Consider the following 27,238-nt stretch of genomic DNA (forward strand, 5'->3'; position numbering starts at 1 on the left):
GAAAAGCGCTCTGCTTCTCCGCAGCCTGTGCTTTCTGCAGGGCTCTGGAGCCGCGGCTCGCTCTCACGTGAAGCAGCTTCTGGGAACGCAAAGATGTGAAAGCTGCCATCCAACGTCTACATCAGATTCCAATAAATTTTTATTCCTCCTCCTATTTCTCACTTCTGAAGTTGGGAACAAAACCAACTTCGTATAAATTATGTTCCTAAAGGAGACGTAACTTCCTATTTTGCTATTTATAGACGGCTCTTTCTTCGTGCATATGGAGGGCAGCTTGATTTTCTCATCTTCAGTAGCTTCTGTTTGATCTCACGGGTGCTCCTTGTGCGTCTTCAAGGAACGTGGCTGAATAATTTATCCGTTCAAGACTCAGAACAGAAAGTTTAAGATCATTTCTGGAGTTCCTTGGCCTTGTGCGTACAGGGTAAAGGATTTAAAAACCAGAAAGCAGGTCGTGGGATGGTAAGAATAATCCCAGTAATACTGGAGCCAACTGGGATTGTTGACTTTGGACTTAAGGCGTGCTTGTCTCTGCTAGCTTCAGACCAGTTTAGAGACTCCTTTTATCTTCAGTGTGTTTCACCCCTGTGTCCCTTGGTAGAGCCTGAGATTTTGTCAGACCTTGTTTCTCCCGCTAATTGAACAAAACCCAACCAGAGGAGCAGCGGACTCGATCAGGGCTTAGCTTGATCCGGAAGAAGATCCCATGGGGAGGAAACGTAGTGTTTGGCCTTGAATGGAAACATTCATTTTGGGTAACTCGTGTCCCGCTTGTGACTAATGCAATCCCATTTTGGTGTTTGTGTCCAAGGAGGAGCCAGGCTGTCCAGAGGGAAGCTCCTGGCCTGCAATCCATGAAGCTCCAGCTGTTTCCTACCTGATATTTGCCCCTTTGCTGCTTCTGCCCCGGGGTAAATCGGCTGCGTTCTTGCCGTAGGCTGAGTGTCTTTACAGCACGCTTGAGGGGAGATGAATTCAAAACTGATGTTGCAGAAGAAATTTTGCATTCTTATGAGACCCCACCTGGAGTACTGTGTCCAGCTCTGGAGCCCCCAACATCAGAAGGACGTGGAGCTGTTGGAGAGGGTCCAGAGGAGGCCACGCAGATGCTGAGAGGGCTGGAGCAGCTCTGCTGTGAGGCCAGGCTGAGAGCTGGGGCTGTTCAGCCTGGAGAAGAGGAGGCCCCGGAGAGACCTGAGAGCGGCTCCCAGTGCCCAAAGGGGGCTGCAGGGAAGGTGGGGAGAGACTCTTCAGCAGGGCCTGCTGGGACAGGACGAGGGGTGATGGTTTTAAACTAGAGGGAGGCAGATTCAGATTGGATATTAGGAAAAACTCTTTTACGCTGAGGGTGGTGGCACACTGGCCCAGGTTGCCCAGAGAGGTGGTGGATGCCCCATCCCTGGAAACATTCCAGGCCAGGTTGGCCGGGGCTCTGAGCAACCTGATCTGGTTGGAGATGTCCCTGCTCCTGGCAGGGGGGTTGGACTGGGTGGGCTTTGAAGGTCCCTTCCCACCCCAAACCATTCTGTGATTCTTTGAAGAAATAACTTCTCCCTGCGGCCAGGGGAAGGCATTGGCCTTGTTGACCGTTCGCTCTTTTTGCTGACGTTTAGAAGTGTGGAGAGGCGTGGATCCCGTCCTAGGGTGTGGCTGTGTGTCCAGCCTGCCGTACCCTTTAGCACGTTGGAGAAGGTTTGTGAAATGCTTCCCTGCCCAACATCTCTTATTGTCACCTCTCCGGCATTCAGAGTTCCTTGTGCTTCTCGGTTTTACGCGGCCTGAACTCTTGCAGGAGGAACTGGTTTGCTTCCCACGTGAGGGGAGATCTCCAGGTGATTGCCGTGTCAATACGGAGGTGCTTGTACGATTGGAAGCTTTTCTGGATTATTATTATTATTATTATTTTTTTTTAAGGTGGCAGATACTTCTGGCAGCTTCCGGAGTGTATTTGGGAGATGGCATTTCCTTTGTTAAAATATCGTCCGAATCTGGTCCTTGGGAGCCCTGCCAGGCTCGGAGCAAGGAAGCCGCGGCTCTGATGCCATCCAGCGTAGATGGGAGGTCAGAAATTGGTTTCTTTCATGAGCAGCGTTCCCTCGTTGCGTGGTGCAGTGGGTTCTCATGGCGTTTCTGTGGTGGGTCTCATACGAACGCTGTGCTCGCAAGAAGCAGATTTACGCTACTTCAGTCGAAGGGAGCTGCGTTAGTTCCTTCCCCGTCAGCTCTGGTTTGGTCTTCAGGCCGCCGGCGGGGTGAGGTGGCGATGCTCTGGCTTCGTTAACAAAAGCCGCATTTCCGGAGACGGGAGCTGTGCTTTGCTGAGGCGCCCCTGCGCGAGGAGGTGTGGGGATCGTTGCGGGGTTGGGGTGTGTGGTGATGTGGTTCTCTGGGAGCTCGTTTACTCCTCTCATTTTGTCAGAGTTCCTTCAGGATAGACTGCATCTCTGAGAAGGGGAGTAAAATGTTGAACGGTCTGATCTAAAATGGAAACGTTTTGTGGAGCCTCATTAAACAAAGTCGTGATTATTATGTAAAACCCTGTCCCAGGCCTTCAAACGACTTCTTAAATACCAACTTCGCTTGAGAGCCGTGCCTAATCACCCCTTGAGAGACGCAGGGAGCGATGGGCGTTGAAAGGCAACGGCTTGAGCTTGGCGAGGGAACCCAGCGACCACAAGTGTTGAAATTTGCACGGAACACGAGGAGGCCTTTGATCAAAACACAGCCCGAATTGCCACAGCCTGGGACTCGACCAAGAGCGCTAAGCTAGCAACGGCGAAAGAAGGTTTTGGAGAGACTTCAGAGGTTGCAACGGCAGTGTCGCAGCCTGTAATCTCTGTAGAAAGCTGGCTCGGTGTAATTAACAACACAGCCGTGGAATCCATGAGAGGACAATCCCTTCCCTCTCCTCCCGAGAACCTCTGGGCTCTTTGGGTCCTTCAGTCCCGGTTCCAAACTGGGTCATCTGTTGAGCGCAGAGGAAGAGGAGGTTGAGATGCGGCCGGGGGAACGCGGAACGGGTTTTGGCCTGAGCTTTTTGGGTGGGAGATCTTGACATGCTCCTCATGTTCTCAATGAAGAATGGTGTGGAAACAGAGCTGCAGAACTTAAAGAAAAATAAATGTCACTTGAAACAGCCTGGGCTTTTTTGAGGCTGTGCTCAAAATTTGTTACAGCTTGGCGCGAGCTGAAAAAACAAGTAATAAAGTATTTTGTGGTTGATTTGGTTAATTGGTCGAAGTGGGTGTGTAAATACGGCGATCCAGTCTTGATCATAATTTGTCAAGCTCTTCAGTTCGTGTGGCGTGGCTTTTTGAGGGGCCACGACGCTCACCCCCGTTAGGTGATCTCCAGCAGGATTTCTGAACTGTCAGCAAGTCTTTCTGGACTCTCAGGCCCTTTGATCTGCTGTTTATAGTTAATTTATGTAACGTTTACGCGACTGTAAGTACGATCAGCAGCACGGGAGATGACTAAAGGAATGACCAGTTTATTTCTGAGGCTGGCCAGGGCACGTGAAGCTGGGGAAGAAGCTGGGATTGGGCCGTCCTATGCGGAGAGATGAGCGCTGTGCTCAAGTTGAAGGTAGGAGGAGGAGAACCATTGGCTGAGCATCTTCCAGATGTGGCTGCAGATGGGGACGGTCCTCCTGGATTGCCTCGAGCAGAACCTTGGGTGAGTTTTCTGCTGGTGGCCCTGTGCAGCTGTGTGACTGTGAAATGCCTTTGCGTCCCCCGCTGCGGAAAATCTTTGTGCCCATCAACTTTGCTGACGTGGACGTAAGTGAAGTGGGCGCCTGGGGTAGTGACTGCAGCACCAAACGCTCTCCTTGAGAAGGTGCTGGGGTGGTTCTCCAGCCCCCCGCAATGTTTTAACTCTTTTGAGAGTGTAAAAAGTCGCGCTTGCAATTGGCCTTCAGATTTCTGAAACGGATACTCGGGTTTTAGGCTCACAATGTCGATGTTTAGTGTTTAACAGATGGAGCTGGGCCTAGCGGTCGCGCTGTGCCTGCTGGTTCAGGAGGAGCACGTGCTGTGCCGTCGCCGGATTACCCACGTGAGCTTTCTGTGCAGCTGCAGAGGGGGACGTTTAATTAATACTGAAGCAATTCTCCTGACAAGCAAGTCAAACTCGGAACAATAACATTTTCCCAGTCGCTGTGTGGCAGCCAGATGTGGCGCGGGCTGTTACCGAGGGCTTGGCTTGCCGCTCCCGAGGTTCCTGGCAGGTAATCAGTGTGTTTTTCCCCTTTGGAGGTTTGGATTTCAGCGTTCTGGGAATTAGGCCCACAGGATGTCCAGGAGATGTTTCAGTGTGGATGGAAGGCTTTTTTTTTTTTTTTTTTTTCATTCTCACTAGGAAATATTTCTTGCTGTTGCCAAACAGAAATATACGTGCCATGGGGTCGGTCTGGCAACAGATGGAAAACCAGGCACGAAGCATTCCAGACCTTCGTGTAGACTCCCACAGTTTGGTAGAACACTGTGCTGGTACCCTCATTGCCATCTCCCAGTATTGCTGCTGCTTTTGCTCACCTCCTCCCATGCACAAGTCTACCAGGCTTACCAGTCGTTGACTGGTGGTGAGCTGTACTGGGTTCAGCAGGTGAGTCTGGTGTGCCAAGGGAGGCTCTGCATTGTCCAAAACCAGAAGTAACGAGGTCTTCTCCTGCCGACATCCCTCAGCCTGTGTGTACGTTGCAGCTCCTATATTATGGTTTTTCTATTTCACTCTGAAGTGTTGACTCTTGGTGAGGGGTTGATCACCTGAACCTAAGGAGAAGTTGCTGTGTGGGTCTGTGGCGTTGCATCCGTGAAGCCAGAAGGTGCTGGTGGAGCAAATCTGTCGGGGCTGTTGGGAATGGGAGAGCTGAAGGAAGCTACAGAGGTAGCACGTGGGGGTTTGGACGTGAGCGCGGTGGAAAGAGTGAGAATTAGTGAGCTGTGGTTATCAGCAAGAGCTAGATGCAAAATCTGATGGATGGAGCAGTGGTGGAAGAACCAAATCTGATCCCTGCCGCGGCCAGGAAGGTCCAACAGCTACGGTCCTAACTTCAGTGCCGTTTTATGGGAGAAGGACAGGAGAGGGGCTGCGGGGCAGAGGCGGTGTTCCCCGTGCTGCTGGTTTTGTGGGACCTTTGTTCAACGCTTGGTGTAGCCACGATGTGCTGCTTCCATGTCAAACCTTCCTGGCTGTTTGCCTCAATCGGTTCAGTTAAATTCCTGTGTAGTGGAAAAAAAATAATGCAGACTGGCCCCGGATGCTTAGAGCGCTGTGTGTCCACGCGTGGTTCCTTCTCCGAAGAGCGTGGTGCGTAGGAGCGTGAGGAGCAGGAGGGAGCTGCCGTGTGCTCAGATGGGTGACAACTGCCAGTGGTACTGGGGGGTACCACAGTGGTACTGGAGTTGTCATACTCCAGATATTTGAAAGTAATTGTAGCTGTGTTGAAACTGCGGAGTGTTTGACCCGCGGTTCCCTTGCAGCTGGCCGCATCAGGCAGTGGATCAGAGGAGAAACTTAGGCAGTTGTGCGTTTCTCTTGTTCTAGGGGTTTTGTCTCTACCTTTGACTTCTACGTTTTTCTGTTTTCCTTGTTAGACCATTCTTTGACCAAAATGATCATAGAATCACAGAATCTTCCAGGTTGGAAGAGACCTCCAAGATCATCAAGTCCAACCATCAACCCAACACCACCATGGCCACCAAACCATGTCCTGCAGTGCCACGTCTGCATGTCCTTTGAACCCCTCCAGGGATGGTGACTCCACCACTGCCCTGGGCAGCCTGTTCCAGTGCCCGACCACTCTGTCAGTACAGAAGTGTTTCCTGATATCCAACCTAAACCTCCCCTGCCACAACTTGAGGCCATTTCCTCTCGTCCTATCACAAGTTATTTGGGAGAAGAGACCAACACCCGCCTCCCTACAACCTCCTTTCAACAACCTCCTCTCAGGCAGTTGTAGAGAGCGGTGAGGTCTCCCCTCAGCCTCCTCTTCTCCAGACTGAACAACCCCAGTTCCCTCAGCCACCATTTTCCTCTCTGTATTTGGAGGGAGGCACCAAGGTGTTTTACGTGACCCAGAGACCTAAGAACTTGTCTGTTGGCCACTGAAGACCTGTTGGTGCTTATTAGTTTAATTTGTGTCTTCCTGAATTACCACGTGAATATTTGCTTTTTGGCAGCAGAATTTGTGGTGTGGTCAGGGTAGGACTCAAGTAGGGGCAAGAAAAAAGCTTGAGGAGATGGAAAAACTTGAAAATTGTAGAAGGTGAAGGTTGCTCACGTCAGGTTCAGAAACTTTTTCTACATCTGGAATAAAAAATGGCAATAAAGTCTGTCTTGGGTTGCCAGGCGTTAGGGGTGCCCCTCCAGGATCCTGAAGCCCAGGCTAAAATGAAAAACCCGTTCAATTTCTTCTTGAATAGGCTTCCAGGTTCTGCAGACCTGCAGCAGCTCGGATGTCCCTGGTGCTTGGTTGGACCCCTTTTGCTGTGGGTCGCGGTGAAGGACCTGCTTTGTTTCTGCGTGATCGCTTTGTGCTCAACCCTTGGACCTTGGTGCAGGGTGGGGTGGGTTTGTTGTGAAGATTAAAGAGCGGCCTTGCAGAGAGTTCAGCTCGCTCTAGAGATTCCCGTACTCAAAATACGCTTTTTAATGCCGTTTCTAAAAGTTTTATTTATTGGCTGTGAGGTGGAATCTACTGATGTTGGTGTAGCCCGGTGAGCAGGAATGAGGATAATTACCAGGAAACTATTATGTGGCCTTCAGCAAAACTGCTCTCCCTTCTTGATTGGTTGTGCTGGAGATCTTGGAAGGAGACCTCATTCCTCACCGGAAAGAGAAATTGCAGAGTAAGCGTTTTCCTGTACGGAGGGCTTGAGTGCTGGTGTGTGCAGGAAGGGGTGGTGTGTGGTAGCTGCCTTGACTGGACGTGACTGGGAGGCCCTTCTGGATCTCTGGTCTGTTGGGTTTTTGTTCTTCTGGTAAACCACGATAAGTAATTACGCGCTTTGTTCAGCGCATGGCACGGTGCACGCTTATCGCTTCCGTAAGACCACCGCGTGGTCTTGACCGAAAAAGTCATGTTTGACTACATGGGGCTTTTGGAACATTAGAAATATGTAATTTCCAAATCTTTGTGTGTCTGCAGTGTCCCTCAGCTTGTAAGCTTTGTATGGTTGGCACAATTCATCCTGCCTGGCGCGTCTGCCCTGGTTCCTCCACCGCCTTTTCAGAGTGAGGACACCTTCAGCCTCTTCTCGCTGCCTTCTTGGTGGTGGCAATGTTTCCTCTCTCAGGCTTTGGAAATAAGCTTAGGTTGTCCTGTAGGTGGTGGACCAGGCTCCCACGTATCTATGAAACCCACCAGCAAGGAGAGGAGACGTGGCAATTTTTTTCAGGGCACTGGAGGAGGTATTGGAATAAGTCACTGGTATTTGGTGTGGTCGGTATCTGGGAAGAGCACCAAGAATGAAAACGTAGATCCAACTACAGGGTCTGTTTCAGATGAATATCTGACTTCTTTTAAGGGGTAAAGGTCTTGATTTATTTATTGTTTATTACGTTTTCTGCTACTTATTACTAAAAACGGTGGTAGAAAAATAATCCCCTTGCCATCTTAGGAGGAGGAATAATATAAGAGAGTTTAGAAATAAAATTGAATAAAAAGTTGGAAGGCCATCCAGGACACAAAGAAGGGTTCGTTTCTTTGAAGATGTGGAAAATTACAGCTCAATTGGAAACCTCGGTAAAAACCAGTCGGAAAGGGTTGTTTATCAGAAGTGCCGACCAAATGTGAACTTCAGGTCAGGTCGCGGAGTTCTGGGTGGTCGCTCCCAAAAAATCGTGCAGTGGGGTTGGTGGTAGAATTGAGTCAGAAGCATCGCTTTGGCCTAGTTTTGGTGGGGACTTTGTTTGTATCTGGCAAATATGTGTGAATGCAGGTGTCGTTGGTGACGTGTGAAGTGTGTTCTCAACGCGTGCCTGGGACAATTCATCCAGACTTAACATGAAGCAGAAGTGCGTGGTTTGGTGATATCTCGTAAGCTGTAGGTGTGGAAGGAAGGAGAGTGAGCAGGGAAAATAAAAATGGATTTCTTCTTCACCTGGTGTGTGTTCTTCCCACCAGGTCTTGAGCTATCTGAAAACAATGAGGACTTTTTCTAAGGTTGTTGATTGGGTGCAGTTGTATTTTATGGTTATTCTTTTCTTGAATGCTGGATACAAACTTGTCCAATTCCCATTCACGTTGATCTGGAATCTCTTGAGGCTGAATAAGAGCTTTACGCGTGTCTCCTCCTGTTGGGTTTAGACTTGGCGTTGTTACTGCTCCGTCTTCGGAATACTAGCATAGGATTGCTTAGGTCTCGTTCAGCTCGTTTTCCCCTTATTAAAGGGTTCGTTGTGTTGGCTAGTCAGCTGCTCATTTTATTGTAGTAAAGAAGGAACTGGAAAAGTCTTCCTCCTGCAGAGCAGTGGTCTTTCTGTTACCCCATGGGGTGGATATTAGGACCTTCTGGTCATGTATGGCTCTGAAATGTCTTCCTTTGGGTCGCTCTTCATCAGTGAGCCTGTTTTCAACCAGGTGTGGTTATCTCAGCAGCTTTGAAGAACACCAGATAAGTTGATAAGAGCTGCTGAAGGACACATTGAGCTTGGTTTAGAGATAGACCAGAGACAGGGTGGAAGTCAGAGGTACTAAGAGGAATGCTGCTGGGGGTCCTTCGGAAACACTTCTCGGTACACAGGATGAGGAAAAAAAAAATTACATGAAATTGATTCCAGTGGACTTTAAGGTGTCCTAAAAAAAATGAGCTTTCTTATAGCCGAACTCCACGTGGGAAGAGAGGGACCTAGTTTTTTCTCTGACAAATTAAGCTAGAGGAGAACACCTCTGCATGGAGCGTTATCTTCTAAATCAAAGTTTGAATTGATCTTTTGACCTGTCCTCCCCAGTTGCTGCACCCTGCAGGGAATCGTACCGTTCAGGCAAAGATTGCAGGCGAGCAAGGCCCCGAGCCTTTGACTGTACCCGTGGCAAGTGTGAATCCTGCTGCACCTGCAGAGCATCGCTTCATGCCACGCAACGTTTGCCTGTGTTGAGCGTCAGGGTTTTGTACAGGGGTTGTCCTGATGTTCTCAAGTTCTTCATGGTTTTGTTGTCCAAAGGTGTCACCATTTGAACCTTCATCAGGATTAGGGTGAGGAAACAGGATTTATGACACAAGGCTTGAGGAACTTCATATCTTTAATTTATCAAAGAGAAGGGCTGAGACCTCTGCTTCTCTGGATGTCTGTTAGGAAACGCTAACCTTTGGTAAGGTGCAACGGTGAACGTCGAAGCTGGGTAAAGGCACGGGAGTGGAGATAATGAGCTGCTGGAACAATCTGTCCAGATTTGTGGTGGACGTTGCATCATCCCTGGAGAACCTTTTAAAATCAGAACGGCTTGTTTTTTCTAAAAGCTTTATTTTCCAGTTCAACCACAACTACTGACCTTGAAGTTGGTATTAATTAGTGGCCAACTCCTCGTCCGCATTGTTCAAAATGTCAGATTACCTGACTGCTGCCATCTCTTAAAATTTTACATCTGTAGGAATAAGAGATTCATACTTAATGGTTTTCTTCTTGTGGCAAAGACCGAATTAAAAAAAAAAAAAAAAAAAAGGAAGAGTTTAAAGACAAAAGTTGAGCGCAGCTCCAGCTGCCGAGGGTTTTGGTGTTCTGATTTTGACTCTGATAGCGCTCGTTGTGTGGCCTTGGGCAAGTTATTAACCCACGTGTGCCTCAGTTTGCCAATTTGTCCGACCCGGATGACTTCACTTACCTAATAGGGTGACGGCGTGTTTTCAACATGCCGTTAGTGTAATTGTGGAATAATTATGAACTTTTAATGACTATTTTGTTTATGACAAAGGGGAATATTTGTATTGAGAGTAGATGCCCATTTTCCAGACCTACTTCATTTAACTCCTGGGAGATGTTTTGACTCTTCAAAAGAGGATTTTTCTTGACTTGGGGCCACCGCTGTGGTACTCCGTCCCGCCAAGTTCAATGTTCTTCTGGAGAGAATAAAAAGTGTTTATGGATTTTGATGAAACTTGAAAGTTCTTGGATTGTTAAACTTGCTGCGTTATGGGAAAATGAATGAAGGTCTGACTCATGGAGGAGGACTGACCTTAGGAGGAGGGGGCAGCGTTGTACACGCCACGATTTGACTTGCTAGGAAAGTATTTCTTTGGTTGTCTCTCCTGTAGATTTGTTCCTGTTCAATTATTGCCGTTGTCTGGTATCAGATGGCTCCATTAAGGCTGAGATGTGGTCTTGGTGCCCTTTTCTGAATTTTCACTCTTTGTTACTATATATGCATGTATCGATGTGATTTTTTTCCACCCAAACCAACCATTTCCAGGCTTAAGGGTTGTCTGCTTGTTCTCAGTCCAGAGCGAGGTGTTTGGGCAGCTTGAGGGACATCAGTGTTTCTATAAGAAAAGTTCATTTTAAGCAAGAAGATTGACATTTACATGAAAATGTTCATGAAATCTGAAAGGTCAACAGCCCAAACCCAGACAATGCACCGTGGCCGTTGGTCCCCTCCACATGTGTTCACTGAAGGTGGCGAAGCAACTCGGGGTACGATGCTGTTGATTTTCTCATGCCGTAGGCTTTGAAGATCTGGTGTTTCTGCAATCCTGGCTGAGCGTTTTTCAGTGTTACCTAACACAGCTCTTCAGAGAAATCCCTTCCTTTCTGCTTCTCCCGTTGGGCCCGTGTGCCGTGTTCATCCCATCCTTGTGGCCCATGCTTTGTGTAGTTTGCAGATGGGTGCTAATGGATCTCCGTGGTCGTCATAGAGCTGGGCAACCTATTTTGTCCCATCTACCCCTTCAGCTGTTGTGGCTCTACTCCAGCCACTTTCCCAGCCACTCAGGTTGTCCTCTGCTCCCGTCTCTCATGACTGCGTGTCCCTTAGCTTCCACCACTCTCTGGGGTCCCAGGCAGACACTTCACCTTTCTGTCCTCTCCGAACCTTTCAGTCTTTTCTGAATGTGTCCCCTGACCAGCCCTTCCGGGGTATCAGTTTAAAATTCCCTTGAAATGTCTTGGCTTCAGGTGTGCAAATACCTTCATTTGGTGTCCCTGCAGGTTTCTGTGCCACTCACTTCTGGTACTTCATGAATTTTTGTTCCTGTCTGCTCTCTGTTTTCTGTGCTTTGTTGTCGTTTCCTCTTTTTTAATGTTTGTTCTCTTCATTTCCTAAGGATTGCAGATACAATCACTGGAAAATAATTGCCAAGATATTCTTCAGCCTTCTGCTCTCTCCGGCTCTTCAGGTACTTCGCACTCCGTGTGCCTGTTCGCTTAATCGCTCTCTTTGATCGTAACATGGACCTAATCTCTAGTCCGCCTTTGGCTTTCTTTGAAAACTGGGATTGATTTTGTGGCGCTAACCTGCAAGCCCCGGTTCCCTGGCTGAGTACTTACAGCTCACTAACCTTCGCTGCATGTAAGAAATCAGCCAAGTTCTGCTTCTCCATGGGAAGACTCCAAATTTTCCAGTCTAGTCATCTGCTGGGGTGTGAAACCAGAATGAGTTTTCACCCACGTGCTGAATTTGGACACGAGAACTCAATCCAGTAGATCAGAAGTCATGACGCATGATTCTGTGACAGTATTTCTGTGCTTGTACGTCTAAATTGCACGATCTGCTGAACCGAAACCGGCTCGCTGTCCCGCCTGCCGTTCCGTTGCGTGGCGACGCACGAGGACGAGTGTTTTGCGTGTCTGTGGGACGATGACCTCCCTCAGCAGTGCAGGATAAGATACTGTTGAACAATTATTTCCCAGTTCTGCGTTTCCGCACGGGGGGAAGAAAAAAAATTTAAAAACCAACTCTTCCTTTTGCTAGAGGAACAATCCATTGAACTGTTTTACCCTTAATGTGCTTAAAAAAAGAAATCGCTGCTAGACTTAGAATCGTAGAATGGTTTGGGTTGGAAGGGACCTTCAAAGGTCATCCAGTCCAACCCCCTCATTGACTGAACGCAATGAGCCATTGATTTCTTCATCTATCAGCTGTCTACACATCCCAGCACCAGATTTTTGTTTTTCAGCTTCAGCTTTTCTCTTTATTCCTTTTGTCATATTCCTTTTTCTTTCTTTTAAAATTTTTTATGGCCTCCTTAGCTTCCGCCTGAGCCAGGTTGCCTTTTAACCAGTGCGGCCGCCCGTTTCAGTTGTGGGATTGTGGCTTCTGGAGCATCTAGTTAAAATGTTCTTCAACAATTTTCAATTAGTCTTCATGTTTTTCTGATTACCTTCTTTCTCCCAACTGATTTGACTCTTAATTATTTTCAGCTTGATGAAACCGGCTCTTTTAAATGGTACTTGTGTGTATGTGTGCATGTCTTGGAAGTGCTATTTTATTCCTAATTTAATTGATTTTTGGGCGCATATAAAAGTGTGATCAAGTGATGGTGACTTGCGTTTTAGGTTCCGAAAACCTGGGATAAAACATGACTGCTGGTTAAAAACTCTTTGTTTTTCCAAAAGGGCGCTAGCGCGGAGAACGCTGATTTGGGGATTTGTCGGCGTTCAGCAGATGATGTTTCTGCGGTGAAGGGGCATTGTCTGCAGCTCTTTGATGTCTGGACAACCTCGGCTCCTGCTGAGCTTTCCGTGTGGGGTGTCATATCCCGTGTTGTCCGCGTCAGAGTGGCGTGCGTGAGGTCCCCGGTGAGACAGGAGAGAATGGCGTTGCCTCGTGCGTGCTCTGCGAAGGTCGGTGGAGGAGGCAGGGAAGGGGCAGAATGGGCTCTTGCTGTTCAACCCCAGCCCATCGCTGCCTGTAGGGGGGAGGTGGAAATTTTGTACGAATGAACTGGAAATGTGGACAAAAGCTGAAGTTACTGTGGAAGAACACTGGAACAGGTTGGTAGAACCCTGGCCCAGGTTGCCCAGAGAGGTGGTGGATGTCCCGTCCCTGGAAACATTCCAGGCCAGGTTGGCTGGGCCTCTGAGCAACCTGATGTGGTTGGAGATGTCCCTGCTCCTTGCAGGGGGTCAGACTGGGTGGGCTTTGAAGGTCCCTCCCAGCCCAAACCATTCTAAGACAAGACAACGTAACTGCGGGCTGGTCTGAGTCCACTTAGGGTCGCTTGGAGATCTTCCCTGTTACCTTCACAGCAACGTGAAACTGATCTGGGATAACATTTGTGGTGGATTGAAGAGGAGAGGGCTGCGATGGTGGAGGGGAGGCAAGAAAACCATACAGGAGAACCAACGTGGAACAGCCGCCCATGGGAGAAGGACCTCAACCTCTCTTCCACCACCACAACCCCAGTGAGATGTCCTGCACCGAGCCAGCATCTCTCCAGAGCTGTGCACCACAGAGAACTCTTTGGCTGGATGAAGCCTGCAGCGTTGGGGATGAATCTGGAGGCTCTGGTGGGAGTGCCCGTCCCAGATTACCCCCCAGCTGACCTTTTCCTGGAGCTGGATGGAAATGATCAGCGCCGCGCATGTGAATGATCAGCAGTTGGGCTCCATCTGCAGCTGGTTAATTACCCGTTCACACAATATGTTGTTAGGGGTCATCTGGTTCCAGTTTCACCATAAACAGAAGGAAATGTTGAGAACATATTTTTCTACATCCAGTTTCACTTGTTGTGGATACTTGAAATAGTTTGCAAGCCACATCTTTTGGTTTTCGAGGAGGGCTCTTGGCTGGAGAGCCCTGCGACCATTTCAGATTTTTAATTTTTTTTTTTTCCCTTTAAAAATTGCCCTGGAGGTTGCATTGTAGGGACTTTCCTTATGCAAAACATAAAAGTGCTGGGTTTTTTTTAAATTATAACCATATTTTTCATTAAAATCAGTTGGAGTCCCAATAAACAATCGACTCCGAAAGTTTTCCCAATGTTTGCTGCAGTGCAGTTTCTATTTTTAATTATATTTTTTTAAAAAGTATTTTTCTTAAAAACACAGCTTGGCGTATAATTTAAAGAAGTGATCTAATAAATTAGAAAAAACGCCCATGTACATCGCTCCTTATTGCGATGTAATTAAAACCTCCCGTACCTTTGAAGTAAGAAGACTTCTGCAGCCGCGTGCGACGGTTTCTGCCGTCTGGCTTGGCGTGGGAACTTCTTGTTTTGTTTTCTGATATCGACATTTTTAGACCTTACTCACAGTTTTATTTCTTGTCTTGTTACCTGGCACAAGATTTATTTGCTGTCCTAAAAAAAACCCAACAACTGAAAAATAACGAACCTAAGTTTTGCATCAAAAGCTGTCATACCTTCTTTACGTAAAGACGTCTTCGCAAAATATTTAGGGTTGAATGCCAAATATCTGGTGAAAGTACTGCTTTCTAGAAATGACTGCTGCGTGGGCTCGGCTCGGGGGCTGAGCCAGGAAACCTCCTCCAGCTGATGTTACCTGTGGGATGTGCACGCTGAATCGAATCAGGGCGGTTTGGGTTGGAAGGGACCTTCAAAGCCCACCCAGCCCAACCCCCTGCCAGGAGCAGGGACATCTCCAACCACATCAGGTTGCTCAGAGCCCCGGCCAACCTGGCCTGGAATGTTTCCAGGGATGGGGCATCCACCGCCTCTCTGGGCAACCTGGGCCAGTGTGCCACCACCCTCAGTGTGAAAAATTAATTCCTTAAGTCCCATCTAAACCTACCCTCTTCTAGTTTAAAACCATGACCCCTCGTCCTGTCCCAGCAGGCCCTGCTGAAGAGTCTCTCCCCACCTTCCCTGCAGCCCCCTTTGGGCACTGGGAGCCGCTCTCAGGTCTCCCCGGAGCCTCCTCTTCTCCAGGCTGAACAGCCCCAGCTCTCTCAGCCTGGCCTCACAGCAGAGCTGCTCCAGCCCTCTCAGCATCTGCGTGGCCTCCTCTGGACCCTCTCCAACTGGTCCAAGTGTCTGTTCTGCCGAGGACTTGCTTGCTGGAGGTCTGTTGGAGACAGCAGCCGAGCTGGTGGGCTTATTAATTTTTCTTATCTATGGACACCAAAAACTTTTGCAAAGCTTCTGTCACGTGCATGTTTCACGTGGTTCAAATCGTCCTGTGCAACCAGGCAAGCAGTCGCTGTGTTTACGGGTTTTTGGCTCGGCGAAGTGGAGTGTGCCCAAGCCCAAGGAATTCATGCAGCTGGTGCCTGCCGTTGGAGTTTCATAGAGTTCTTCACTACAGAAAATTCCTCTCTTGCTTCCTGCCTCCGAAGGCAGGGAAAGAGGGAGAAGTGAGTTTGCTGGGGTAGCTTGCGTGTTGCTCAAAGCCTGTTAGGCTTCTAGTGAGTGGTCCAAGCCGTAAGTGCTGATGGGTAAATCCACGTAATGATTTTGCATTTCATCTGTTCCAGGGTCACTTCTTTTGTGGGACCTGTTTGGAAGCGATATGAATTGTTTGTTTTCCAGGGGCCTCTTGAGCGGTCGGCTGTCGCCCTCGGCAGATGCAGCACCTGCAGATGAGGATGTGGAGTTTCTCCTTGACGTTAACATGTTTTCATGTTTCTTGAGGGACATGAACGGCAAAGTGGGGTTCTTGGTCAGAGTCCTCGGCTGGGTCCAGCATATTTCAGCTTAGTTTAGGTCTCTTTGCTTAAGAGTGATGGCTTTAATCTACTTAAGTGTCTGTAATTACCAAATGCTAATTACCCTGGGAATGGGCGAGGGTCCAGTGTGATAAATTTTGGTTTTCTGCTGAGAACCAAGCACCCTTTGTGACAGGAAATTTCTTGGGTTGGTTCAAATACACAGTGTGTAACTTCCCATACCTCTTAACACCCTGTCTTGCCAGTGGCCAGTAGATCTGGAAGAATTTCTGTGGTCTTCCCTAGAAACATTCCAGGCCAGGTTGGCCGGGGCTCTGAGCGACCTGATCTGGTTGGAGATGTCCCTGCTCCCGGCAGGGGGGTTGGGCTGGGTGGGCTTTGAAGGTCCCTTCCGACCCAAACCGTTCTGTGATTCTGTGATCCCTGGAATCTTCCTCCCTCCTGAGCTAGGCAGAGGATCTCCAGTATTGAAGTGCCACCTGTACCCACTGCTTGGCCAGGCCGAGCTGCCTCTGGCTATAAACGGGTGGAAGGAGTTTTGCTCTTGTCCTCCCTGTTGAAGGACAGTCGCCTTTCCTGGGTGATCCCGCTAAGCAGCGTTATCTTCCTCCCAGCGTGAGAGGCGCTGAGAATTTTCGCCAGACCTCCCACAAGAATGGCTGTTGTGTCAGAGCCACTGAAATGCCTTTCTTGGTGGGTCCCTTCAGAAGATGAATGGTTTTCTGAAGTTTGCGTGAGCAACAGTTTGGTGACTTCTTAGACTCTGAACTGCTTTAACTTCTTTTCCTTTCCTTTTATTGTTTTTTTTTTCTCTAAAGCCTTTCAGTGGGCAATCTTGACAAAGCTAGGAATGAAATCTCTGCTGAAAGCCCTACAGAAGAGCAGAGATCCATTTTGCTAAAAGGGCTTGGGAGGAACCTGAGATGGCTTTGATGTTGAGATTAGTATCTCTTTCAACACATCTTCGTTACTTGTTGGTGAGTTCTTAATCATGTTTTGCTGGGGGAACTAAACAATTTTCTAAGAACATCGTGACGCTCAGTATCCATTTCACATTTTTGCTGTAGAGGATAAGCATCCATCAAGTCAACGAGAAGTTGTCATTGTTCCGTGGAAAAGGGCAGCAGCATTGTTAAAGCCCAATGGGAACCCTTTGGTCCTAAGAGCCTCCGGGGAAAAATGCAAATTTATACTGCCTTTTAAGACAGACATAGCCCAGAAGTCCTTCTTAAATCAGAATCTTGAAAGATTATTTTATCTCTGTAACTCTTTCCAGAAGACCTACAAAGCTAGTGCGTGAGCCACAGCTCGTCTGTATCTGGGGTAGCATCTAGAGTCACTTGTTTACGGTGGCTTTGTGGTGGAGCTACAGAGCTGATCTTAAGATGTGGGTACGAGGAACCTTCAGTTGGTAGGATTGGTCGTTTTGAATGGCAGTTACCACCTGGAGGGAGGGAGGGAGGAGTGAAAAGAGTTTTGTATTGCTATTGAGAAAGCATATTGGTCCCAGATATGGTGGCTTCAGGATTGTGGGAAAATTGGCTTTCTTTATGGCAGAAACAAGTTGTGGGGAATTGCTTCATCGGTCATCCCATGAACAGCTGGCTTGCGGCGTGGGAATGGTTTTAGTCGTGGACCGGATATAACGACCCCCTCTGCGTTCCTTCTCCTGCTTCAAGATCTTTTCTTAATCCAGTCCCACAGAACTTGTTCATCAAAGACTGTCATGGCTTGAGTTCACCAGAGGATGCTGTCCTGGAGAGTCCTTGTATCCCATGAAACTGGTATCCCAGTTTTCCCACAGGCGAGTATCAGTACTGAAATTTCTCCGTAAGGAGGATCAGGCCATGTTGACCATTGTGTCCTCATAAATAGTACTTCTTGCAAATCATAGAATCATAGAATGGTTAGAGTTGGAAGGGACCTTCAACGGTCATCTAGTCCAACCCCCCTGCAAGAAGCAGGGACATCCCTGACTAGATCAGGTTGCTCAGAGCCTCATCCAGCCTGGCCTTGAACGATTCCAGGGATGGGGCATCCACCACCTCTCTGGGCAACCTGTTCCAGTGCTCTACAACTCTCATTGTGAAAAATTTTTTTCTCATATCTAATCTAAACCTACCTCCTTCTAATTTAAACCCATTACCCCTTGTTCTATCACAACAGGCCCTACTGAACAGCTTCTCCCCATCTTTCCTGTAGGCCCCCTTGAGGTATTGGAAGACCGCTCTCAGGTCTCCCCGGAGCCTCCTCTTCTCCAGGCTGAACAGCCCCAACTCTCTCAGCCTGTCCTCATAGGAGAGGTGCTCCAGCCCTCTGATCATCTTTGTGGCCCTCCTCTGGACCCTTTCCAACTGGTCCATGTCCTTCTTCTCCAGGACATGCTGTTCCAGTATCTACTTGGACATAAAGTTGACCATCTTTGTGCTGGGATGTCTGAAGTCCTGGGATAAACAGATGGTGCTCGACTGTTCCTCCCGAAGGAGACTGCTGTTGCGTAGGGGATGTGGACGAGTTGCCTGTCTTCTTTACTCAGCATTGCTTAGGCCTTTCCCAATTTTTTTCATCTTCTGGTACAAAATTCCCTTGTGGCGTTCACAGACCTTGCATCGTAGACCTCAGCTCGGCTTGTCCATCCCCTCCGTCTCTTTCGAAGTAGCGCAGTTCATCTCGGACCAGGCAGTAGCCCTGGTCGGCGAAACATGCTTTCAGTTGGGCTGTGGCCATTCCCCTCGAGCGGAGTTCTTTGATAACTTCCCACAGTAGCACCTCGAACGTGTGAGGGCTCTCGTTTTTCCTTCTTTTTAGCACGCTGGGATAGAGATTTCCTCCCCCAGTTAGGAGAGCAGTCGGCTTCCTTTTCACACATTGCGTTATTTTTAAAACCTCGTTTTACTCCGGCTCTTGGCTGGCAGGAGGTGATTGCCAACTCCAAGCTGCGACCGAGGGGCGCAAGTCCTGCCTGGTGTCTGCTGAGTCCCAGTGGCTGCTTGGAAGAAGGCTTAGCATGGGCCTTCCGTGTCCTTTGAGAGCGGTGAGGGGACAGAGTCCTCCCACAATCCCTTTTGTCTGTGCGGTTTGTCGCAGGAGTTTAATCCTCAGTCGTATTTGGTGGTGGTGTTTATCCTCCCAGAGTACCGGGAGTCGCGTTTTCATGTAACCAGTTGTGGACAGCCAAGACCGGTGCTGCTGAATGGCTGAAGGACATGAACAGGTCTGGGGTGGGTTACATGCACAGCCGAATTATTTGATCTTCAGCCCCAGCTGTGTTTTCTACCAGCTTAAGGTGGGGGTAGGCAGCAGCATGGGTGAGTGGTGGGGTTGCCTGCAAGGTGGGCTGATCCTGTGTCGCATGTGTTTGTGCGTTGTGTTACCTTCATTGATCTTGTTGATGCATCTGGCCGTTAGTTGTGTGTGCAAAACGGGGAATTGCATTCGAATTTCAAAAACTTCATCTGGTCCTATCAAAACTTTGACCTTCTTCTTTGGAATCTTCTTCTTCATCTTCTTTGGAATTGTTTGGCTTTTCCAGTTGCAAATGAATTGGCCTGGTTTATTTTTCGCATTAATGAGCGGCAGGAACGTTGTGGTGGTGTCTGTGTGTAGGATGTCGGCCTCTTATCCTGTGCGCAGGGTGTTTCTCCTCTCGGCTCGTCAAAATAATGCATGACTCGGCCATGAAGATCCTCCTGCAAAGCGGCTGAGCCGCAAGGCTCTCCTTACAAAGGGTAGCTCTCCGTGAAATTGAATATGTAAAATCCTTTTCTGAAGAAATTTTGGGTGACTGCCTCAAACACCAAAAGTAACCGTTAGGAAGAAGAGCTTGCTTTCAGTTGTTCTAGGTAAAGGTTTCTTTGTTAAGATTGTGAGAGAGCTTTTCTTCTTCTGATGTGAATCTGTCTCTAGGGAATAGATCGGTGGGTGGGTTCCTGCAACCACACAGGGTATTTAGGTGCCCCATCCCTGGAAACATTCCAGGCCAGGTTGGCCGGGGCTCTGAGCAACCTGATCTGGTTGGAGATGTCCCTGCTCCTGGCAGGGGGGTTGGACTGGGTGGGCTTTGAAGATCCCTTCCTACCCAAACCATTCCGTAATTCTATGATACTTCTAATAAAAAAACGCTGGTCTACCTGTCCTTCACCTACCCAGGAGAAAAGTCTGTCTCTCTTTGGGATTAATGAATTGCTACCTTGCACTAGTCCTTTGCCCCGACGGGGGAGTAGATCCCTGGTTCCCTTTCTGTTGCTGGAGTGGACGCTCACTAGAACACATTCACAGCCACCTCCCAGCTTGCAAACTCTTTTTTTCTCTAGCGCACCACTCTACCTTTGTCGTGCAGCCTTGCGGTTCAGGAAATCATCAAGCCGATGTCAAGAAAAATGTCCGAAAGTAATTTGGGGTTCTCAGCAGGAGTCACTCAGGTCGTTAATCTGAGTAACTTTCCGTTCCGGTGGAAGCATCTTGGGATCGAGGTAGCCGTTGTGCAGGTACCAGGTGGGTTTGAGGTGAGATGGCGTGCATCTCCAGGGATGTGAACCCCTTGGGAAGGTATGGTCGGCCACGGTTCCAGAGCACCCAGGGGAGCGTGTTTTGCTCGCTGTGCTAGGAGGTGGTGTAGAAGATGAGAAAGGAAGGTCCAGAGACCTTGACCTCACCTCTGGAAGTCCCAGGGGTGTTGCAGGATGAGAACTGGTCTCTGGACTCTGCTAGATCCAACCTGCTTGTCTGCAGTGCGGATGCTGTAAATAAGACATCTGGTTTTTGAGCCCCGAAACGTCATGAAACAGCCTTCTACAGAATTACGGGAGTTACTCTTTTCTTCGTCTTTCTCCACTCTCCCAACGATTACGTGGACCATCTCTGCCATTCCTTCCTCTTCCTTTCCTGGAGGCAAGATGAGAACCCGAGCCTGGTTTCCCAGGTTCATATTTTGCATATAATGTATTTTTTTTTCTTAAATAAGTGCAGGCAAAAGGCTCCCCAAGGTGTGTGTTCCAGCTGAAGGAAAAAGGAATCAACGGGGGAATCGCCCCCGTCTCTCTGGGCGTGTTTCTGTGGCGCGATGCTAACTGTTACAACGTGTTTTTTAAAACACGGCTGGAAAAAGGAAAAGGCCCGGCCGTTTTACTAGCCGCGTGTGCCGTTAACTTCGGGTCGAGCAGCCCTTCCGTTAGCAGAGCGGTGACCTCGGTGTTTGTATCTTTGACTTGGACGGAGCCGGAGTCTTTCACTTAATCGTTTATAGCTGATTGCGGCGGCTCTACAAAGTCAACGCAAATCTTTGGAGTGTGCTTATACCAGACGAGAAGTTAGTAGCGTATTTTTTGTTTTTCAACATCTCGCACTGCGACTGCGCTCAGATGTCCTTTCTTCATTAGTGCCAGACTTGTCAGCCTCCTTCAGCAGCTGAAAATCACGCTGTGGTGGCTCTTCAGCTTGATGGTTGGTAGTGATGCTTCGTGGAAGGACGGCCAAATTTTACTTAATTTTCTTCTGCGACTGCAGAGAATCCGTGATTTAGGTCACAAAGTAGTTCACATGTGCAGGAAGCAGATGTGTAGGAACTCCGTGGCACAAGACTGGCAAAGCTGTTGAGGTTTCCAACGTCCTTCTGAAGCACCAGACGCCCCTCACCTGAAATGAGAAGTTACTCAGCACGCGGAGAGTGGAAGTTGAATGCCGTTGTGGCTCTGGCACTTAAATGACCTGCGAGGCTTTCGGATGAAATTCTCTTTAATATTTCTTCAGTGAATTCTATTGAATTATCTCCAAAGCATTTTAAGAACAACACTGTTGAGAGTTTGGGAGATGGGAGGATCTCTTTTCCACTTTACTTGGAAAGGGAAAAAAAGGCCGCGTGGAATTTATTCTGGGGATGAGGAAGTTCCAGGTCTTTGAAGATTTTTTTTTTTTTTTTTCCTCCTGATTATTTGCAGCAGCTGCCCTGTTTGAAGGGGACAAGTATCTCTGTAACAATATTGGACCTGTTGGAGAGGGCCCAGCGGAGGCCACGCAGATGCTGAGAGGGCTGGAGCAGCTCTGCTGTGAGGCCAGGCTGGGAGAGCTGGGGCTGTTCAGCCTGGAGAAGAGGAGGCTCCGGGGAGACCTGAGAGCGGCTCCCAGTGCCCAAAGGGGGCTGCAGGGAAGGTGGGGAGAGACTCTTCAGCAGGGCCTGGTGGGACAGGACGAGGGGTCATGGTTTTAAACTGGAAGAGGGCAGGTTTAGATGAGACATAAGGAAGAAATTCTTCCCTGTGAGGGTGGTGGAGCACTGGCCCAGGTTTCCCAGAGAGGCGGTGGGTGCCCCATCCCTGGAAACATTCCAGGCCAGGTTGGCCGGGGCTCTGAGCAACCTGATGTGGTTGGAGATGTCCCTGCTCCTTGCAGGGGGGTTGGAATGAGATGATTTCTTAGGTCTGTTCCAACCCAAACCATTCTGTGAGTCTAATATGCAGGAGCTAACAGAAAAGTTCTCTTTTCTTCCAGTAAGAAATGGAATTTAGAAGGCTAGACATGACTTCAATTCAGTTGAGCTCAGGTTCTTTACTTCCTTTTGCACAGACTTCTAACTGGTAGCTCAGTGGTTGGCTGCTGCTTTTGGAAGCCGTGTTTGTAGCTCAGATATTAGCACGCTACTGCGTATTCCTCTCTTGTCCTGTAAAATGTACGTCCATCCTGGATCGGTGAAGAAAAGTCACAAATCTGATGGGTTGGAAATCAGTTGTAGGCTCAGACGTTACCGCCACACTGAAAGCTCCGTGGTCCACGGAGTGTTCTAAAAGAAAAATATGTGCTGGCAATGCTTTTTTTTTTCCTTTATTTTTTCTTTTTTTTTCTTTTCCTGTCTCTTTTGTATTTCTTCCGTGCCCCAGTGCTGGAATTGATGACACGCTTCTGCCCCGTGCAAACTGTTGCTGTTGTAGATGTTCTTCATAAACATCCCGACGGCCACGTTGTCACCCCCGTCGCCCCAACCAGTCCCGTGGGGTTACTCAGTCCCATGTGCAGACCAGATTGGTCCTGCGGTGAGGAACGGTTCCCAGGAACTTCTGAGGCCGTGAAGTCCCCACAGGAGAGCGGTGTCCATGTCAGCCCTGAGCTGGAGCACGCCTGAACCTCCTTCCCCAACTGCTCCGGCGTGTGTTGTCCGTTCACTTCTCTGTCGCTGTTGTAGCTACTGGTCAGCAAACTGGGTTTTCACCAGCATAAAATTTCACTGGTGCTGGAGGAGAACACTAGTGGTTGGGTGTGTTGACTTCTAATGACTTTTTTCATAATCTAATGTGCTCCTCATGATGCAAAGTTGTGTTTTGTTTCCTAGCTTTGTCCCTCACGGAGCGCTCTCCTCGCTGTGAGCTTGGTTCCAGGCAGTTCCCGTGCCTCGCTTCGGCGCTCTGGGGGGTCACGTTCGCACCTTGTGAAAAGCAGGTGCCACCCCATTAACTCCAGATGGAGGCATGGCGCTTGAAACCCTCTTGAATTTTGTCCTTCAGCTTCCCTTACCAACCTCATACTGGGGCTAGATGAAAAGATACTCAACAAAAATTAATTTTTTTCTCCCTTTTTATCGATAGAGGTGGAGTTAGTTATGTGATGGGTCAGTTAAGCTGCGTGTCGCCGAGGTGCGAGCACCCATGCCACGCGTGTGCCAGTTGCTGGGCACTGAGGGAAGACCTCCCAGCTCAACGCAGAGGCGCTTTTTCCTTTAAAAGGTGTATAAATCAAAATTGGCGAGCGCTGGGGGGAAGGTGCGACATTTTTCATGTGTTTTTTTTCGGAGTTACGTTTTTTATCCGTAATAGATTTATAAGACGCAGGTCCCTTTATTTGTTTCTGTAAAATTAACTAGTAAATGTAAAATGGAAAAAAAGTTAGTAATAGGAACCAGGCCATCTTTGCCAGCGCTGAAACCTCGCTGTGTTTGTGGAAGGTGGACGAGGGCGTTTTCCCTTTGCCGGGTTTTACGCCGGAGTGCCACATGTTGGAGAGCTGTAAAACTTTCGCTAACGAGAAGTTGGAGGAATGCTAACTTTAATTGCCCTTTTTTTTTTTTTTTGTACAAGCTGCTGTTTATTTTGGTCTTTTAAAGATGTGATTGTAATTTTGAAGTCTGTGAGGTTTCAACGTGGGCAAGCGGGGCCTGGCGGCGTGGGGAGGATGCCGTGCTGGTGGCCAGAAGAAGGGGCTGGTGGGCCGGTAGCAGGGCTGCCTCGCGCCCTGCTGATGCTGACAGCCTGGAAAAACTCCTCGGCGTTTCAATCCTGCAAATCCTGTCCTTCTCAGTGGGATTTTGTAACTTTGATTTCAATTTTTTTTTTTGAGCAAGGGTTTCTTTACCACATCCATTAAACGGTGACAGGGCGTTCCTACCGGCAACCCGTTGGTGTCCGTGGATGAAAGCTGAGTGCTGGGTTACTACTGGCAGTCTGTGTTGTGTTAGATATCCTCTGCCGTCATTTTTTTTCCTTGAAAACATGTCAGTAGGGAAGTTAATTAAATTAAATGGCTTAGTTCACTGGCATGGTCGAAGAGGCATTGAAGTGCAGAAGAGCTTCGTGGAAGCTTACGGGACTTGCTTGGTGTTTGGGGCACAAAGCTTATTTGTGCGGAGATGGAAGTTTCCTATTCCAGATAATTTAAATATGCGTTCTCCTCCCTCTCTTCTTTTTTTCTCATTGTCTTTTTTTTTTTTTGCTATTGCTTCCATGCTGTTGGAAGCGTGGCCATGGAGAAACGGTTTGAAATGTCAGCCTTTAAATCTAAGCCGTCGTAAAGTGCTTTATGAGGGTAAGAAATGACGCCCTGGAAACTGGGCGTTTTCTTGTTCTTCTTGAATATTCTGAAAAAAATGTATTTGAGCAGGGAGAGGCAGAATGAGAGCTTTGAAAACATGCCTCCAGGTTGGGCTCCTCTCTTGTGCGCCACATGTTGCTCTGAAGGCAGTTTGTCACCAAAGAGTGCTGCTGATTTATGAACCCCGATGATGACTTCAGTGAATTCAGCTGAAATTCAACAGAAAATCCTTTTCCAGCGCCGTGTCTGCAGGCAAGATGGGCTCGTGTTGTACAGCACGTCGTCTTTGGCAGGTACTTCGGCCAGAAATTTCCATCCAGAATAGAGCGTTATTCTAGTCCTTCTTAGGGTACCCCAGTGAAAGCAACCGTTTGGAAAGGACACAGTGGTTGTGAACGCCGTTAACGTTAATTTAGGATATTAACACCCCGGCTCCCATTTACAGTCCTTGTGTAGGGAACTCGAAACTAAACACGCAGCTTTGTAGAGGTCCAGAGGAGGCCACAACGATGATGAGCGGGCTGGAGCCCCTCTCCTGTGAGGCCAGGCTGAGAGAGCTGGGGCTGTTCAGCCTGGAGAAGAGGAGGCTCCGGGGAGACCTGAGAGCGGCCTTCCAGTGCCCAAAGGGGGCTGCAGGAAAGGTGGGGAGGGATTCTTCAGCAGGGCCTGCTGGGACAGGACGAGGGGTCATGGTTCCAAAATAGGGGGAGGCAGATTCAGATCAGATATTAGGAAGAATTTTTTTCCACTGAGGGTGGTGGGACACTGTCCCAGGTTTCCCAGAGAGGCGGTGGATGCCCCATCCCTGGAAACATTCCAGGCCAGGTTGGCCGGGGCTCTGAGCAACCTGATCCGGTTGGAGATGTCCCTGCTCCGTGCAGGGGGTTGGACTGGGTGGGCTTTGAAGGTCCCTTCCACCCCAAACTACTCTGTGATTCTGTGAAGGTGTCTGGATCCACAAACCCACTCCTGGCCTTACAAAACCAGCATGGCCGTGTTACAGTGCTCACACACGGAGGGATTACAGGCTTCCAAGGACCAATGTGTTTTTTTGCGTCAAATATTTGTGTCAAGATTCAAGTGATCTCTTCTGGGCAGCCACGGTCCTACCACGGCTCCTCTTTTGCTCCATGTTGCACTGGCAGTGAGTAATCGCAATGTAAAGTTGCAGTGTGCAGTATTAAAACATTTATTCTACGAAATATGCATTTAATTTGTGTAAGTGCTTTCTATGAGATCATGCATTCTGAATTGTAAGTGGAGTTTATGAAATAATACATAATTGGAACAAAAGTTGCATATTTGGATCTAGTGAACGGCAGCGCTAAGCTTTTCCAGCTCTTGCTTTTTAGCTGGGATGTGGGGGATGAGCGCGTTTTGGTTGAGAGGAACAGGCGCCAAATATCCAAAAAACTCTTGTGCCACAAGGGATGTTATTGAGGTCCGTCAGCCTGGAAGATCTGATGGCTCGGGCGTTGGAATGGCTACCTATGTTGTTTCTTATGAAATGAGGAGCAGAAAGCCAACTCTGAGAGCCTCCCATCTTCCAGCTGTGGCTGACTTCTTGTTTGGGATGGAAACATCAACGGTGTTGAGGTCGAAGACTCCTTTGCAGGATTTTTCGAATCGTTAGGCCAAACGTTATTTGTATCGTTAGGAAACTGTTAGTAGGGTCATGCTGCAACGTCGATGCCGTTATCGTGACCGGTGACTTGCAAATTTGTATCAAACTGTGAAACAGATGATGTTCAGCTTGCTTGAATCTTATTTATGCCGGATACTCATCTCTGTCGGCTCTGAAGAAAACTCTGCCCGTAGGGGTCAGATCCTGACTCCGCGAGGGCAACAGTAGAGTGTTCGTTGACTTTAATGAGGCCAGGGTCGTCACTGTGTGGGCTGAGCTCAAGTAGGCCTTGGCCAAGATGAGCCTGGGATCCTCTTGAGTGGTTGAACAGTGGGTAGGTTGTGGGGGAAAGGGCTGGGAGGTAAAGAAAAGGGAAAGAGGAGAATGGATAACGCTTTCAGGTCTTTATTTCTGACCGAGAAGTTCTCTGCAGTTTCCCCGCAAGCCTTTAGAGGGCAGACCATGTCCAGTAAATAGATTTAGGGACTTGCCTAATTTTTCTGGTTGTGAATTCTAAAAGTTTGGAGAACCTGAATGTAGATTTATTATTATTATTATTTTTTTAACTGCATAATTGTAATTAATTCAGCAATAACTTCTGGTGCTTTAAAGGCTGAATGTTGTGTCAACTTACAGAAGCAAGATGAGATCAAGTTTCTGGTTTCAATGCTAAAAATTGTTGTATAAGCAAAATATTAATTATACGACGTAGGGAGAAAGATCTTGGGAACATACTGTGGTACAGAAGCATTATGTAATATGTTGACTGAATTCATTTTTATGTTAAAAAAGACCACAAAAAGCAATTTGTGTTTGGGGAGTGGGTTTTAGAGAGTAGTGCTGTGTGATGAACGTGTAATTCCGTTCTTCTCTCCTCTAAGCTCTTCTCTAAGTCCCCGAGCCTCGTGCCCAGCAGCCTTATCCTTGGTGAACAACTGCTTGGAAAAAAAAAACCCTGTTTATCAACGGAATATTCCACGGCGCTGGAGGAAGCTGTGTGAAACTAAGGCAGCCAAGTGACATTTAAGCTCTTCTGTAAAGTCGTTTTCAGCGAAACTGTTCATATGGGGATTAAACACCCCTTATAGGCAACATGACTGGAGAGGCAGGGGCGATTTAGTTCTCTGATTAATTAAAACCAGAAATAACAAAATAATGCTCTGCTTTCTTCTGCTGCTACCCTAAAGCTCATGGATCATGGAGAAGAGGATTATTCTCGAGAAAGCCATTTAGTTCTTAACAAGCAAAGCGAGTCTGTG

General features: G+C 48.3%; 1 protein-coding gene across 4 annotated transcripts in view; it reads left to right on the top strand.

Moving 5' to 3' along the window:
* The window catches only part of EXOC6B (exocyst complex component 6B), a 274,450-nt gene that overhangs the window by 85,125 nt on the left and 162,087 nt on the right, over window positions 1-27,238 (top strand). The window contains exon 7 of one of the 4 annotated variants that reach the window (XM_086747734.1): window positions 11,262-11,333. The exons of the other annotated variants lie outside the window; for them this stretch is intronic. Within the exon in view, the coding sequence (XP_086603860.1) occupies window positions 11,262-11,333 (72 nt within the window). The remainder of the gene's footprint in view (window positions 1-11,261; window positions 11,334-27,238) is intronic. 4 annotated transcript variants of the gene reach the window in all.

The sequence above is a fragment of the Chlamydotis macqueenii genome, chromosome 4 (genome assembly GCF_036417535.1).
Source record: "Chlamydotis macqueenii isolate bChlMac1 chromosome 4, bChlMac1.mat, whole genome shotgun sequence".
Lineage (NCBI taxonomy): Eukaryota > Metazoa > Chordata > Aves > Otidiformes > Otididae > Chlamydotis > Chlamydotis macqueenii.